Source organism: Poeciliopsis prolifica, unplaced genomic scaffold (genome assembly GCF_027474105.1).
Source record: "Poeciliopsis prolifica strain line A6 unplaced genomic scaffold, Auburn_PproV2 SCAFFOLD004, whole genome shotgun sequence".
Lineage (NCBI taxonomy): Eukaryota > Metazoa > Chordata > Actinopteri > Cyprinodontiformes > Poeciliidae > Poeciliopsis > Poeciliopsis prolifica.
Window position 1 is genome coordinate 17,878,384 of NW_026562379.1, and position 17,903 is coordinate 17,896,286.

The 17,903-nt window shown below is 38.4% G+C and overlaps 1 protein-coding gene across 3 annotated transcripts in view; it reads left to right on the forward strand.

Moving 5' to 3' along the window:
• Positions 1 to 110: 110 nt before the first annotated feature.
• Positions 111 to 17,903, forward strand: part of pak4 (p21 protein (Cdc42/Rac)-activated kinase 4) — a 31,163-nt gene continuing 13,370 nt past the window's right edge. The window contains exons 1-4 of one of the 3 annotated variants that reach the window (XM_055028459.1): positions 111 to 278; positions 9,483 to 9,631; positions 16,066 to 16,296; positions 17,249 to 17,448. In XM_055028459.1, coding sequence (XP_054884434.1) covers positions 16,096 to 16,296; positions 17,249 to 17,448 — 401 coding nt within the window. In that variant the 5' untranslated portion in view covers positions 111 to 278; positions 9,483 to 9,631; positions 16,066 to 16,095. Of the gene's footprint in view, positions 279 to 9,417; positions 9,632 to 16,065; positions 16,297 to 17,248; positions 17,449 to 17,903 lie in introns of those variants that run through there. The other 2 variants (XM_055028457.1, XM_055028458.1) reach the window with 2 other exon arrangements.

Consider the following 17,903-nt stretch of genomic DNA (forward strand, 5'->3'; position numbering starts at 1 on the left):
CCTTTACAAGGCAATAAATACATTGGAGATGAAAAGGTTGAGACGACTCCAATATTCAGACAGGACTGACCGACGCTGCTCAGTTTCCATGGGGACGCTCGGCCCCAGTTTCCCGGATGTGCTCTTTTCCCTGTTCAACATGGCGCTGGGAAAGTAAGCGACTTCTGCTAATGTCAGACAGTTTCCCCAAACTTCTCCCGCTCATGCTCCACTAGGCCCGGGAAAGTTCAGAGAGTCCCCTGCGAGGCAGCGGAAAGCGTTTCCCCGTGTCTTTCTGGGTGAGTGAGCGGCTGCGGGTTTAGTGAAAGTATTTCCAGGTTATTTTGCTGCTCCGCTTCGCGCTCCGGAGCTAACAGCAGCTAACAGCAGCTAACGTTAGCCGCTGTCGGGGCTCCCCAGGCTGGCCGCCTCCGAGGGAAGCAGGGCAGCTTCTTCGCTCTGGTTCAATGAAAACTCGCTCACAGCCTGATGGAAAGTTCACAGGTTGATACTAATGACCCACGGTAAACGTCTGAAGCTGCTCATAAATGTAACTCCAGCAGATATGACGCTTCATCTGGTTTTAGCGGCTGTTTGTACATTAGTGTGACGTCGCTGCTCAGCCAGAGTTACGATGGATTTGGTGAAATGTGAACCAGTTTGGCCCGCGGCGGGTTTCTGAGTCTCATCAGTCTTTTAAAAGTTTCTAAACTTTTGTTTCCTCTGGCATGACGTTCACGGCGTATTTTAATGTAAGGGTTGAAAGCAAAATATTCCCATTTCTACTGACGAGAAAAACAGTTGAGTACTGATTTCAACTAAATGATTAAAAATAATACCATTTTAAAAACCATGTTGGGAAAGACACCAAACTCCCTGTTCAGGCTGTGATTCCTGGATCTCAATTTGTTTTAAATTACTTTTCTAAATTTTAAAGTTGTTTTAAAGAAAATAATTTACAAACACCAGAGCACTGTTTATTTTTATGTCACAATTTCTTCCATTTTATGGGAAACATAACCTATAATTATTGAGAATAAATTTAATAAATTAAGAGATTATAAATCTATTTTTTTTTCTGACAAAACTAAAAGCATTAAAGGTGCTTCATTATATAGAAAGGAAGAAAGAAAGAAAGAAAGAAAGAAAGAAAGGGATTTTTATACATACTGGCTGCTGGGATGGACATTTTGTTGAGTATTGCAGTGATGACAGCAGTTCCAATAAGTTTTTCTTTAGCATTTTCACTTTTGAAAATATTCAGCTCCAGTGAAAAGCAAATAGATTGTTTTGGTTTTCTTATGTTTACAACATTTTCATTCCATTTAAGACGGTTGAGCAATGGTTGAAATTTTAATGATGTTCAATCATTGTTTACGTCCTACATTTGGCTTCTTGTTCAGAATTATGATGCATGTCTCACATAATAACGTAAAAGTTGGATAAAACAATCGGACACAGATTGTAGTTGGACCATTCAGATTGCTGTGAAAAAGACCAGATGTTGGTCAGATTTTGGGTTTGGGTTGAATTTGTCTGCTGTCTCAACGTAGCCATGAATTGTTGGGTAAAATCTGGAATGTACAACTTCAACAATATTGCAAATATTGCATGTGTCGCTGTGAATTCGAAGTTACCCTGGTTTGTGTCAGTGCTTCACTAGTCTGCCGCACAGCAGATTAACATTTTCCTGTGTTAATCTGAACCGGAGTAGAATGGAAAGTCGTGGGGGTTAGAACAGAACATTCTTGGATTAAAACCGAGAATCGTGTTTTTCCAACATACCAAATCTTGTAACTGGACTGTTGGATGTGAAGCTAATATTTAAATGTAAGTTGTTAGCTTATGTTGACCGAGAGGTTTAGTACTTTACTGACCTTTTAAGTTGTTCTCAAACATCAGTAGCTGTGTTTCAGTTGACTGTATAATTGGAAAATCTTATATTTCGAAAATAAATTTGCTTCATGCAGTAATGGCAGTTTTGAAAACAATTCTTGTAAAAAATATATTTTGGTGTGATGATGGAGTAATTTTTTATATTGTATCAATATTGTTTTTTTGTTTTTTTTGCAAAACTGCAATTGAAACACATTTTTGCATCACACGAATCACTTGATCAACAACAGGATGTTACTACTGCCAGAAAACACAAAGAAGAAATCAGGAAGTGGTTTTTAATAACTTATTACGTGAATAAACTTATTCTCATGTGATTTTAATAGAGCTTCTTTTTTAATGGAAACACTGCAACTGCAAAATTGTGGGATTTTTCACATCAGTAAAATATTGACAGAGTTTTGCGCACACTTGCAATGAAAAAGCAGCTAGTGTCATAGCACTAACTTGTAGCAGTCCTCTGCTACAAGTTTTAGTGCTTTTTTGTTCTGGATCAACTACAGAATCTTTCATGCTCTGCAATCATGATCGTCTGAGTCTGCGGTGAGTGGAGGGAGTTCAGTAAAGTTGTCCGATTGGTGCTGGGTTCATACAGCACATTCCTGGGATGCCAGAGGTGCAAGCAGGGGTCACTGTTCTCTCACATTATACATCATTACACCTCAAGAGCAGCGCCGTCTTCATGCCCTGCAGAGCACCTGGTGCAGAGCTAAGCTGATAAACGTTCAGTCAATGAAAAGAACGTTTAAAAACCCTCGATTGATTCTAAATTAGTCAGCAATAGCTAAAATATGAGTTGGTTGATCTTTATTTATTTACAACAAAACATTGAATTTGTGATGATAAAATACAAGCTGACTATGTTTATTAAACTGAGACTGTGCTTCACAAAGTTAACAGGAAGTAGCATTAAGCCTGTCACAATAAGCAATAAATCAATTAATCACATGGCAAATTAAAACAACCTGAGTTTCCATTTCCATGGTTTGTTTCTCTCTTTCTACCAAAAACTAGATGATTAAAGTCTTCAGTCTGGTGCTTCGGTCTCAACAACCGTATTTTGGCAGTTTTGCTTAAGAAGACATCATAATTCATTTTATTTGTTGTTTCTTTTGTTTTATTTGTTTTGGGTACTTAAAATGTCTTCCAGTTCCAGGGTTAAAGTTTATTTCTTTATTATTTGGTTGTTTAATTTCTATCGCTGTCATTCGCTCTATTATCTGGTGAATCGTTTTGCAGATCAAATCCCTTTTTGTGCTTTATTCTCAATCTGTTGTATAAACACCTGCTGGTGAATAATAAACACGTTAAAAAAAACCATCTTTATTCTGAAGTATTTTCATTTTCAGTGGTAAGAATCCAGTTGGACCAGTTTGGATTCCGTTCCGACTCGGTTTAATTTTCTGTCTGCAGATGAACCGACTGCAGCTCATTAATATGCATCACAGTTTATCTCTGACGGCTCACGCAACGGAAATTAGAGCACAAAAAATACAGCTGAAGAGCAGGAAATAAAACTTCAATCTCCTTTTTTAGGTTCTTAACCAGCAGTGTATCTGAATGTTTTGCTCATTGATCTACCTGAACCAAGGATGACTTGACATTACTCTGCTCTCTGGTGAGATCCAGTGGGTTGGATCCTTGTCTAGAGGACAGTGGTTGGATGAGACGGGAGCTGAACTGACTGAAGGTGTTAGAATCGAGGAAAGACAAGAGGCGTTCTGTGTTCCCTCTAACTGAAGCGTCAGAAGATTCACCTGTCAGTTTGTTGGAGGAAGCAGAATGAATACACACATCGGTTTGGTGCAGTTAACAGAAGAAAACCAGTTCATATCTACCACAGAGGTAGAGATGTTGCCGTTTTACCCGGTAACAGACCTTCATCATCCGACTCCTGCTGGTCTGTGAACTGGATTTATGAGAAAAATGAAAACATGAATAATCAGCAGCAAGTTCAGAAAGGGTTCAGAGTTCACCTCGTCCTGCCAGGCTGAGTTTGGACAGAAACTGTTCTCTGATTATCAACATCATCACGGCTGAGGATGCTGGACGTTACCAGCCTCAAGATGACAGCAGTTATGACACAGATGTGGATCAGCTCTTCATCGCCAGCTGTTGATCCCTCAAAGAATGGAGAAATCGCACTGTTCTGTTGTCTGGTGAAACACAGCCGGGTGGACTCCTGTCCGGGTAAAAGTCTCCTCTGGTTGGATGAGACAGGAACTGAACCGACTGGTGAAGATGATGGATGTAAGTGTGGAGGACAGACTGGTTGTGTTTCCTGTCTAACTGAATCTTCAGAGCAGCAAAAGATCCACCTGCCAGTTTGTCGAAGGAAACGCGGTGAAGCTGAAGTCGCCTCGTCTCTGAGCTTCGTCATGTTGACTCTGAAGACCACAGGACCGATCCTGATGGTTGGCACCATCAGAACCAGAGGAAGAACAAAGTCTCAGAAAGACATTCATGTCTGTTTTGCTGTTGATGACGACACAGTGCACAAGGTCTGGTTGGGAAACGAGAAGAAATTGAGAAAATGAAGAAACAATACTTTTTTAAAAACGTTGCTAAAGAACTGGACTTGTGAACAGAAAGGAAAATCCTCTGAGGAATGACTGAACCGGCCAACTCCAACATGGGCCTGGAGGCGCTCAGAACCAGAAACAACAGCGACCGAACTAAAAAAATCCTCTGTTAGTGGAGCAGCAGATCTGTTTCCGACACCGTCAATCAGCTGCATTTGTTTGGCTCAAACCCGCAATTATAGCATCTTGTAAATGTTTGCTGCAGGGCCTCATCTGTGAAACAAGGCCTGAAGAATCTATTCGATTTAATATAACACCATGTAAGAATGCAGCAGATTCCTGCAGCGGATTTAGACTCAACGCTTTCAGGTGAAGTCATCAGAGTTGCTGCAGGACGGGTCGCCCGTCGTCTTCTCCTAGTTTTAGAGCGACGAGAGAAAAACGCAACAAGGTTATTATTGTTGGTATCGACTGAAACTTCAGGCCTGATAAGGTGAAGGACACGCTTGTTGCTGCTGCAGCAGCAGATAAGATGTAAAGAGCTGTTTACTCACCGCTAAATGATGCAGAGCGAAGCAAATAATAAAATTATGCAGCAATTATTTTAGTAGTTAATTATTCTACCAATTATCAGGCTGATCAATGAATTATTTGGGTGATTAATCGGATGGAAAATTTGATGATACATTAGAAATACATTAAAAGATGCAAATAAATCAGTTTATTTTTCATAAATACCTGAGATATTCCTTGATAATTTGTAGATTGACAAATTTTTGCATAGTTTTTATATCTTTAATGCAAAATAAACATATTTTTGTACAGTTTTGGTGTAATTACTGCTCTGAGTATGCTGTTTTTTCAACACATCGCCTTTCGAGAGTCTGTGTCCTCCAGTTAATAATTAATTACTAAATAAGTCGACGACTGCTTATTGAATAATCAGTTCGTCATGATTAATCGTTTCAGCTTACATTTGTGCATCTTCATCGGTGAGAGATGTTGGTTAATTTTGTGACATTGCTGCCTGTATGCATGAGCAGATTTCTTCCTTTTAGATGAGATTGATTTGGATCAGACAAAATCAGATTAATTTCCCTTGTAAATCTGGATATCAGCAGTAGAGGAGGAAGCAACATGTGAACTTTATTGTAAATGAACAATAAGCTGACCTACTTTCCTCCAGTCGTTTGTGTTTGATTTTTAGGGAGTTGTAGTTTTTCTCTTTTTGAAACGAGATGCATTCTTTGTCCCTATTTTGGCTTCGGTAAATGTTTGCTCTGCAGTCGTTTCCCGTTCTGGCTGTGAAATCATGCTGAGGCTTGTGTGCTCCCAGTGTTGCAGAGGATTAACAGAAACAATACAGAGAGACTTCTGGATGGTGGCGCCGTTTCACCTCTGTTCCGGTTGGGTTTCAGAGGAGGAAACGAAAGCTTTCGCTCGTCAGGATGAGAAGGACAGGACTCGACCCGTTCCAAAACTATTTCTCCGGATTCCGCCTTTTTTAGGACTCTCGAAAGAATCTTTTTGTTCATCTTCACATAATATTTTCAAGCTGTGAGTAATCTTCACACAGCTTTGCTTGATCCCTTCCAGCACAGCAGAAGGTTCACAGGTCACATGATGTCTGATCAAAGAGCAGCACTTTTCAGGACTGTCTTTAACTCTGAGATCACATGACGTCTGTGTTTCCTAATGACAGAGGTGATAATCGCACCTTCGTTGCTTCTGTTTACGACATGACATCATTATGTAATAACAACGCCACCGTGACTCACATATTTACTGGACATTATTTGGGATTATGGCTGATTTCTCAATAGATTAGTTTCGTAATTGAGTCATTTGGCGATTAATCTGACAATTAATTGAGTAATCAGACAATTGTCCTGTTCTGTAGTAGCTGCTTAAGCTAGTAAAATAATAATAAGATGCTACTAAATAATAATTCAGTAAATTTTTTAAAAGAGAAAAGATTTTATTTCTTAAAATGTTGCAGAATTTAAAATTTAAAAAAGAGTGTAAGCCTGAATTAGGGATGTGTGATATGGCATGAATATCTCAAATATTAGCTCAAATGATCAACTTTATTACCTTTGTCACTTTTTTCTTATCTCTCGTATTTATAATCAGTGAATCCTAATCTATTTCTAAGCATGAGTTAGCAAGTATCGGGCCTCGGCAGATTCTTGTCCGTCCTGTTTCTTCCTTCCCTCTCAGAGTGGGTATTTGTTTTCTGCTGAAACAGAAATAGTTTCTGAATCTATTATGACTGTTAAGTGGATATTCCTGTTGTCCGGAAATTCATACGACATTTTCTTTCGTCGTATGACTCACCGAAGTTTGTTTTTACCGAAGCATGTCGAGTATTTTCATGTGTAATCCGAAACATTTTTCCGTTGATCTTTTGACTAATTCACATGTTCTTCTGTTTACAATGAGAGGCGTGTTTCATGCAACATTTATTACTTATTGTACATCTTTACGTATATTGTAAGTAGTTTTTGCAGTGCAGTTTGGTCTAAATGGGTTTCAACAGGACATCAAAGTAAAACTTTAATAAATTGGTGGAATTTTTTTTGTGCTCGATTGAGGATGAAGTGTTTGGTTCATTTTATCCTGTTATTTTAAAATAATTTGGAAGTGGACTGAACTAGTTAGTTTCCCACGCTTGTTTTGTTGCATTTTATTGTCATAATGTCCTCCAGTTAGACTTCAGTAAAGTTAAGTCTTGAGGCCCAAAATCAGACAAAACTGGTCTTTACCTTTAATCAGATTAAAGGTGACTTTATTTTTATTTATTTATTTTTGATAATACCATCTATTTTTGATGATTCTCTTTCAAAATGTTAGCATTTATGAACAAAACAGGCATGAAAATGTAGAAAATGTTCAGAAATCCATGAAAAATTTTATATTTTTGGATAGGTCTGAAGTCCTGGAAAATATTTACTGCAGTAAATTTGAATTTTTAGGATTGTTTTATAAGCTGTCACAATGACATTTTGCAGAATCGTCCAAGAAATGATCAATATAAACAATAATATAATCATTTTGAGACTATTTACCACATATATGACAAAGACATAATAATGCAAGTACATTAGTAAACTTTACTTTACATAGAACATTTGGCCTTGGAACTGGAAGACATTTTAAATATCCAAAATAAATAAAACAAGAGAAACAAATAAAATTAATTTTGAAGTATCTGTTAACAAAAACACCAGACTGAAGACTTTCATCGTCCAGTTTTTGGTAGAAAGAGAAAACAATAAATCATGCAAATGGAAATTATTGCCCTTGTTTCAATTTGTCATGCAATTAATTGATTTATTGCTTATTGTGACTGGTTTAAATGTATCATTTTGCAACCGAAACCAATAGAAAGGTGCCTCTGGGCCTACTAAAACTATTTCTTTGTTGTTGTTGAGCGTGTAGAAATGTGGAAAAGATTCCTTAAGGCGCATTCAGAAAGTCTGTGCTGAAGTCTGTGTTGAAGTCAGCCTGTGTACTCATTTACCCTACTTTCTCTGCTTTATCATTGACCTTTCCACATTCCACAACCTGCGCCTGAAGGTCGGCTCTCATTGGCTGCAACACTGCGAGCTTTGTTTGAACTTGGCTTCTGGATTGGCGGCTTTGTGCGTCTCTGCCGTTGATACGTCGGCTGAACCAGTTTCTGCTGTATTTTTACTCAGGAATGCCTGCAGACTTTCTCCTGGCACAGGTACATTCCTCATCGGCACCTCAAAATAAATCCACCTGTTTTCTTTATTGAACAACCAAACTTTTCATTCAGTTGGTTTTTTTCTTTGTAAACTATTTAGTTTTTTGCTGTTCTGATTGCATCCAAACTCAAGCAAATCAAACAATCCTTGGAAGGGTGTGACTGGATTTCTAACGTCATGTTCTGTAAATTGGCCTTGGCTTTGTCTGTGTTTTGTGCTCCGTTTGGTGATGAATGTGCTTATATTAACAGCCAGACTTGGTATTTCACAGCAGCATGCTTTGATTAGATAAACAGGCTAATTTGAGGCAGACTGTCACCACTTGTTGTGTAAGAGGGAGTCATTAGCTGATGGCAAAATACACATTTGCGAGGCTGGAAGTTGAATATATTCTTGTTTTTAAGATTTTCTGGAACGTCTTCTTACTGAAAACCTCCAGAACAGCCTGGTTGGTCTGGCACACCGAACGATTACGCCGTTTGTTTTAGACATGAACATGTGCAGAATGAACGCAACGATAAAAAGTTAAAACGAAACAAAGACGGTTCCTAACCCTAAACCTCACGAGTCACATGTTCAACAACCGAATGTTGCCACCAGAGGAAACAACAAAGAAGACAACAACAGGAAGTAGTTGGAAGGTGATGGCGCAGTTCCACTATTGATTATTACAAACTCGATCCATGTAAAACTACAGGAATAGGTTGTTTCATAATTTTCCCACCGTCAGTTTTGGTCCTTGAACGCATCACGGGTTGTTTTGGATCTGCTTCCTGTAAGAAGTTACTCATGTAAGATTACCAGAGTATTCCGGGAAAGCTACTTAAGTACCGAGTTACTGATCAGATTATCTGACTTATAGTTAATGACATCAGACAAACAAAAAGAAACTTTTATATGCAAATTCTGTTATTTTAAAGAGCAAAATGAATAAATGCAAATGAAGGAGAGACACTTTGGCTCTTGTTCCACCACTGTTAATTCAACCTTGATTCATGTACAAAATTAAAAAAGAAATCACAGCAATAGGTTGTTTTCTAATTTTCCCACCGTCAGTTTTGGTCCTTGAACGCATCACTGTTTGTTTTACGCCTGTTATAAATGTTTATTATTTAATTTGGGGAAAAACCGAAGCAAAGCCAAACCTGGAAATGAACCTCCGGGCAGGAAGTGCAAAAAGTCAAATGTGCGTCAGGTGACCGTGCAGGTAAAACACCTGCAGGTCCGTCTGCGAGGCGAGGGGCGGAGAGGCGGAAGAGGCGTCGCTGTTTGTGATTTCTAACCCGCGTTTGGCTGCTGACAGCGCCGCGCTAATCTCCCTCCCTCCCCGCTGACCGGCTGTCTCACCCCGCAGCGTCACAGCGCTGAAACCGGAGGAATGCGACACGCTTCGTGTTTCCGAGCCCACGGCCGCTCCGCTCGCTTCCGCCGCTTCCGCGGTTAATGTCGCTGGATTCCTCCGCGGATCCGGTGCTGGTTCGCTGGACTCGGTTCTGCTTCATGGTGAGTATTACTGATCACAGCTGAGTTTCATCACGACTCAAGGAAAGTTTGGTTCTCTTGGTCGGTTTTGGGACATAAAAAGCAGAATAAGTTTTATTTCAGTGTTATTTCCTCCCAGTGTTCCCATTCAGACCTGTTGCTGACTGGAGACAGCTGTTGGCCTCCACCATCACAGTCATTGGCTTTATTTGCACAAGTGTTGGTGACACATGGAGCTGAGCAGAGAGGGGGAGGATGGCCATGTTTGCACTTTTAACCGGAGTTTTAATGGAGAAAAGGGGAAAATGCAGATACATAAAAATTTCAGGCATTTACAGATAAAATAGAGCTGCTGCTGCTGCTGCCTTTTGTTTTTGTGCTTTCAGTTGAAATCTGGAGGAACAAATCCCGTTTTTAATCAGCATTAATAAAGTCATTAGACACACAGAACCACTCACTGCTTTAAAAATAAAGAAGTTATCATGTTAATTAGTATTTACTGTTAAAGGAAACCTCAAACTGTCAATATTTTTACTATTTTTCTCCATTTTGTTCAATACATTTTAAAATATGACTAAATGCACTAAATTTGTGCATTTGGTGTCATAAATCACACTGTCTTATGTGACTGAACGCCTAAAGAAGCAGATGACAAATAGAAATGTTTTTAAAGAGCAGTGTTTGTGTTTGTGAAGCTATAATTGATGTGACACACAGTCACAGCTTTACAGTTTCCTAAAGATATAATTATAAGTAGTTCTTATTACACTTTTATAGTTTGTCGCAATAGCGCCACAAAATAATGTGATAACATTTTAAGTCCATGCCACCCACCTCTAGTTTTTATAACACTGCAGATTTCGTCGGGTTAATTGTATACAGAGTTTTGTGAACAACCTATGAATTATCACCTGGATTCAGCAGCAGTGAGCTAATATTAGAGCATCTCAGCAATAAGGGCAGCTTGCATGCAGCCTTACACTGAAAAGCTTTAAAGCCAAAATTATGTGATGTCCCGTTGAAGAGCTGCTGCCTCCAACTGAAACGTGGGAAATTGGTGATTTTTGGCTGGTGGATTTACAGACTCTGGCAGTTTCTGCAGCAGGTTTCCAGTCATTCAGAGGAAGTTGATTATCTCAATTCTATGGTCAGTATGTAAAAAGCCATTTCATTAAATTTCAAATGTCTGACATGCTAAACGGTATTTGCATTGGATTAAATTCATTAAAGTTGGGATTCATGTCTATGGTAAATACATTAATTTGCGTCGACACAGATTATTGCATAGATTAGGATAATTTTTGATACTTTTGTTGACAGGATAAGTTTGTTTTGCTGGTTTATTTTTGCAAAACTGCAACGGAAACCATTTTTTCGCATCACATGAGTCACATGATCAAACTCCAGATGTTGCCACTGGAAGAAACCATGAGGAAGAAAACAGGAAGGAGGAGGATGACGGCGCAGAGTGTTTATTTTTGATTTTTTATGACTTATCGTGTGAACAAAATTACTGACGTGTGACTTTAATTACGTGTCTTATTTAATGAAAACATAGCATTTGTGAAATTGTGATTTTTCCACATATTGACAAAGTTTTGCCCAATTTGTAATGGAAACACAGCAACTGAGCGCAATTTAGTTTTTCAAAAAATGGAAACAAAAATGGAGTTGCGTCAGATTTTAGGGGTTTCTCTTTTGTCTGACTAAAAACATCAAGCGATTTCTGCTGCTAGCGCTAAGTTAATTCGTTTGTTTTGGTTGTATTTACCCAGAATGCCCTGCTCTGTAGTTCACTTCCTGTTTTTGGACCAACCTCTGGTGTGTTTGATGTTCATATATGCATTCAAACTGCACCAAAGTTCACTTGTACTGAACCGGCACAGAGGTTTGTGTGCGGACCAGTGTTCCTTTATTTTGGTCTGTATCATACAAACGGACCGGAGTTTCTAGACAAACGGACCGGAGTTGGATTAAAGCGGATTAAACACGGCTGGTGGGAATGACTCCGTATCGCCCTGCGTGGGTAGAAGAGATGTTTTGATTTCCTGTTCCTGTCTGCGTTGGTGTGGACGCCTGGTGTTTGTGGGTCCACAGCTTTAGAAGCATGTGGTGCGACAGCAATAATCTGTCCCTGTGAAACGAGGCCTGGTGTGGAAACAGTCGTCTTGTCTGGGATGTGAACAAAACAAAGATGATTTTAGATTTCAAGAGAAACGGGGTTCATCAGGTCAAAAACTATTTTATGTGTTGGAGAAGAACTGGTGGTGGAAAATTATATGAGTTGCATTTAGTTTAATAAAGTATTTCTGACTTAAGGCTGCAACTAATGTTTATTCTGGTGATTAATTGGTTAATTAAATAAAATAAACTGCAAATTTTCCATTTAATGCACAGGATTAACAGAGTTAATCCTGTGCAGGATTAATGATGATCTGTGAAAACTTCTTTTTGTTGATGAAAATACACAAACTTCTTTTTCCTAAGAATTGCTCTATGGCTGCAACTAACCATTATTTTAGCAATTGATTATTCCATCAGTTTTTCCTGATCATTACTCAATCAAATAAAGACAAATCACACATCCGACATATTTTTAATTTAAACACTTACACTACTTTTATATAATATTAGCAATATTTTTAAATGAATATAAACAAATTTCAGTTCCTTTTTAAACATTTGAAACTGCCACTTGAGGAGTTTTAGCTTGAAATATATTCACAGACATATCGTCACAGCTGGCTTCAGTTCAGCTTGTATCATTATTCACTCAGACTGGCATCTTTCACAGAGCAGACCACCCACGCACAAAACTAGAATCAGGCCAGAAGACGGCGCCTCTGTCCAGAACTCATCAGTCCGGTTCGGTCCACAGAGCAGACAGGCTTTCTCACTGTTCAGCCAGGCATGGATGGACAGACTGCGAGGGACCAGTTCGCTCTGGGAGGAGGGCGGGAAACCAACTCAGGAATGGGAAAACTCAGAAAGTGACAGAGGAATGTAACGGGTGGATATGTACAAGGTCTGATATTTTTACCATCATTGGGTTTTAGAGAAAAGTATGACGGCGTATTAAGGCCGTTGTTGATGCAAAAGGAAAAGTTTCCCCAAAAATGGCACAAACATTTCAAGATTAATTTCAGAAAAATTCTAGAAAAAAAACTTGGAGTTTAACTCAGAAAGTTTACAAAAGTGAAAAATTTCCAAGATTTAATTAAAAAAACATTTCTTGAAAATTTTCAACTGAAAACAATGTGAGCTTTAAACTGTAGCTGCTGCCCATGTTTTACTGTGAAAGGGGCTCCAACTCTCCATTAGCTGCACGCCCTCCTTCATAATGCTGCCCTGGGCAACCGCCCATGTGGGACATATCAAAACCCGACACTGAATGCTGCTTAGAATAACTTTGAGTCACTTCAGAGGAAAATAAACACAAATCACCTCTGACATTCTCGCACTGCTAAGCTAGCTGCTACATTAGGGACACCGCCTGCTGGAAATGTCAAAATAAAAGCACTTCCTGTTCCGTTGCTTTATAAATTCTTACTACGCTGTCACTCATTCATTATGTTGTAATTTATACCTTATTCTGAGTACATGATGAGAACTTTTCAATATTATATAAGACAGAATTTAGTAGCTTATACATGTTTATGAAAATAAAAAAACTACTTTTCATTGTTTATGTAGTGACATAGAGCCAAGCTGTTTGGATTCCTAACCCAAAGCGATGCAGGAATAAGATGGAGCTAGATTATCAGAAAATGACTGTCAGTAGTAGATCTCCACCACATTTTTCAGTTAAAACACTTTCAGGTGTTGCATTGTTGGAAAATGTTGATGACTGTCGATCTAAATGTTTTATTTTCTTGTTTTGGATTCTAAACATTCATCGACAGCCTGAATGGTTTCCATTAACCAGAATCAGCCCATAAAAAGCTTCTTCGTTGAACCGCTGTGCTGCGATCTGCTTCCTGCTTGTCATTTTTCTCGCCTTGCATCACGTCTTATGATTTCTTGGCTCCTCAGGGCTGCAGTAAAATCTTGTTTTTCGCCCACAGTGATTTGGAACCAGATGAAGGATGAAACTCAGAGTTTCAGAGCCAAAATGTTCTTTTACTCCCAGCCTGTAAATATGAAAACATCAGAATGATTCATGAGTCAGAAACTTTCCCTGATGTTATGGATGAAGCAGCACTTTACTTTAAGAAGTATTTCATAATTATCCGGTGCTTTTACTCCAGATATTTCAGTGAATGACTAATTATTACCATTAACTGATGATTATTTCAATCCGATTAATCGTTTGAGCTTTAAAACCGTCAACAGTAGGTAAATATAAATATTGATATGACTGGCACAATGACAATTATTGCTAGATGATAAATTGTCCCAGTAATTATTGCGATAAACGATAATATTGTTTTGAGACCGTTTGTAAACAACAGACATGACAACCCAAAACAAAAAGTAAAACAGAAATAAAAAACCCCCACTTATAATCAAAACAACAAATATGAGGATTAAATATCTGTAAACATGTTTTAACTAAAACACACACAGCTGTAGTTTCTGTTAGTTTTAGAAGTTTTTTTTATTAAAAGAAACTGATTTTGGTAGCGACCAATTTTTTTTGTTTTTTTTGTTTCTGTTTCTGGGTGGGTCTCTCTTCACATCAAACCTCCCTGCTGTGAAGGTCTGTACTAACTCTGCAGACTGCCTGGGCCAGCAGCATGACTCACGGCCTCTGGCTTATGATCCACCCTAATCGCCGAGTCGGCGCTCCCACCCAGCTCCCCGTCACTCTGTCCCACAATCCCTGCATCTTTTTCTTTTTTCTTCTCGTCTGTTTTATTATTTAAGCAGAGCTTGAAGGTGTGGCGCCGTTTATTTGTAGGAAATAACAAAAAACTTTGCTGGATGAAAATGAAAAATCCCCCTTAGCGGTCTTGCATGCTGCTAACCAGCAGGACTCTGTTTTATTACTGGGAGTGTTTTCTCTTTAACCTGCAGGTTTTCATGGAGTCAAACCACAACAGCCTCTGCTTTTCAGGGGACGTCTGATGTTGCACACTGCAAAAACACAAAATCTTTCCAAGTATTTTTGTCCAGTTAGAGCAAATATCTTAGTATGCTGGAAATAAGACAAAGACAAATTTCAAGAAATAGGGGTTAGTTCTAAGTCAATAATACCTTGAAACTCTTGAAAAAACTCCTGTTGCATTTGCAGAATATTTCACTTTCATGTGAAAATGTCTTGTTTTTAAATAAAATTAGCTGCCAGTAGAAAAAGTACTTTTTAAAATCAATATTAAGGCTTTATTGGCTTAAATCAATCTCTTACAGCTTTCTAGAAAGTTACTTGTAAGTTAAGATATTTGCACTAGAAACTAGATCAACACTCCTTGGTGAGATTTTGCGTTTTTGCAGTGCACTTGTCCTTCTATGTTTCTCAGTGGCAGGAGATTACTGCTGCTCAGCAGGCAAAAAAAATAAAAAATATGAGGTCAGCAACGATTATTAAGCTGGTGACCCGATTTCAACCGCGAGCGAACACACATTTAAAAACCTAATTATTCTATCAACAACTTGATTTTCATGCTAGAACTGAGTTTGAGCTTTTTTGTTGTCATTTAATGCTGAAAAATAAGCTTTTGATTTCACTCTATCCATAATTATTGTATTTTATTTAAATAATCAAAATGCTGCTAAACTGTTGACGTGATCTTTCCTCTTCAGCGGTTCTGATTTTCTCCTTCACTCCACCCAGGTCTGTGTAAACTTCTGCTTCTGGCTGTATCATTGTCACAACAGTAATCAAATAATAATTGTTGTTTTGAGACCATTTTCAAGTAATATAATGGTAATAATGATGCATTCTCAAGGATCAACTGTAGATTTAAAACAGAAACAACAAACAAAAAGAATTATAAAGTCTCTGGAAACAAAACTAATTCGATGCCTGCATACTAGCTGCTTTTTTTTCTCGTTTTCACTCGGCTTGCAGTTCATTGTTTTCGTTTTTTGTTTTGTTATTTGTTGCTTTCATCTCTCTGGCTCTTGTGATGCTGGTGCAGCTCACATCTGAATTGTGTTCATTTTCTCCTCTGGGTCATAAAAGCTGCTGTTAATGTTCAGGAAGTGACCTTTCAAAGATGAGTCTCCGTCTCCTCAAACTGTTCTCCCCTTCAGAAAATGCTTGGAGCTGATGTCTTGTCATCAATATTGGGTTCAAGTTTTGTTTGAGCCTGATGATGACCTTTAGCTAAAGGTCAGAGCTAGATAAATGCCACCATCCAGCCTATTAGGCCTCGGGTTGAAATGTGCAAACATATGAGATATTAATGCAATAAAATGTGTGGATTGCAGTTTTATTGTGCTGGTGCACTAAAGTTTTTCTTTTGTATGTATTTGCTAGTCACATTGCCTTCTTCTCTTCTTCCTCGCTGCAGATCTGATGCTAGCTTGCAGCCGTTGCCACCATGTTTGCCAAAAAGAAGAAGTCTCGAATCCAGATCTCTGCTCCGTCCAACTTTGAGCATCGTGTTCATACGGACTTTGACGAGCAGGAGCAGAAGTTCGTCGGGTTGCCGCGCCAATGGCAGTCCCTCATCGAAGACACGGCCAAGAGGCCAAAGCCTTTCATCGACGCGACGGTCATCACTACCGTAGAACCGCGAAAGGTAGGAAGAGCTACTCAGTTTTATTCATATTCATAACTTTACGCTGAGGCGTCGGCATCAATTCCCAGGCATACAGGAAATGACGGTTGTAAGTGGTAAAATAGAAAGCATCTGGGCTACTTCTCTTGTCTCGAAGATTTGTCATGTTTCGCCCAAAGGCTTCTTCTGTTTAAAATGGAGAAATGTTTTTGGACGAGCGCAAAACATCTTCTACAAAATGAAAGAACTTGAGTAAATTTCAAACCCTAAACCGATACTTCAAGGTCCTCAACATGCTTAAAGTAGCTCCAGTCAATTAAAAACTGTTGTCATCTGCATAAAGGAGAACTTATAACTGTAATTGTATTAATTCCAGTGTTTAAATTTGAATCTTTGGTGGCATTTTAGTCACTTTTGTAGAGTAAATATTGACATTACTCTAACATTTATTCAAATCAGGTGTTGAAAAACATGTACAAGCTACATTCAAGATTTAGGGTAGTTAGATTTATATGTGGTAAATGCCAGAAAGCTCAGCATGAACATTTCAGAGTTTTTTTGACTGTTGACCAGTCTGGTCAACATTTACTTAACTTTTGTTATATTATTGTTTATGTTGCCCCTGCTGTAGGATGCAAAATACAGTCACAATATATTGAAATAATATAATAAATGACATCATATTATGGTGAATTGAAACTGTATTTTTTTCTTTTTTTTTTGTTTTATTGATTTAACTCCAAAGTGTGGTGTTTTTAAATGTCACCTTGAAAATGCTTGAAATGTTCCTAATTTTTACCATGAAAAAACTCAGTGAGGAATCTATTTCCCAGGAATTTATTTAAATTTAAAGAGAATGTAACTGTGCAGAATATCAGATCTCTGGTTTTATGGAGAGAAGACTTAGAAGATGACTGGATCCTTTCCAGGCTTTAGATTAAAAAGATGCATTTTTCTGTCCTGCAAACGCCAGACGATCGTACGAGGCACGAAGCTGGGAGCAGACGGCTCTTTAACGTGGCTGCTGGACGAGTTCGACACCATGTCCGTGACCCGATCGAACTCCCTGCGGCGAGGCAGCCCCCCCACTCAGCCCCGCAGGGAGTCCAGCTCTGCAGGCGGAGAGCAGGAGAACGGCGACCCCCGACACCGGCACCACACACACCCAGACAGGTAGGAGAACTACTTTCCTCCGGCTTGCAAACTAAATGCAACCAGAAAACAAAAAACCTTTGAACAACCAGGCTGAGAATTATTGTAACTCTGATATTTACTGAATTACATTTCAGTAACTTTTTTGAAAAAAAAAAAATTTACTTTTCAGATAATTTTTTACTATGCTGTACTTTGATTTAATTTATTAGGAAATGTCTCTACTTGTAATTCACAAACCTGCAGGTTCTGTTGAAGTCTCTGAAGTTTTTACTGAAAGAAACTAATTTGGGGAAAATTATTTTCCCTGATTTCAGTAATTTTTGTTTTCTATATAAATTATTGTAATTTTTGTTCTTAAAATACCAAAATTTGCTCTTAATTTTATATTTTGGTTCATTTTTAAACATTAAATGATTAATAATTTCATCAGTCACTCAGTATTTCAGTGGACTTTTTACCAAATACTCTTTTAC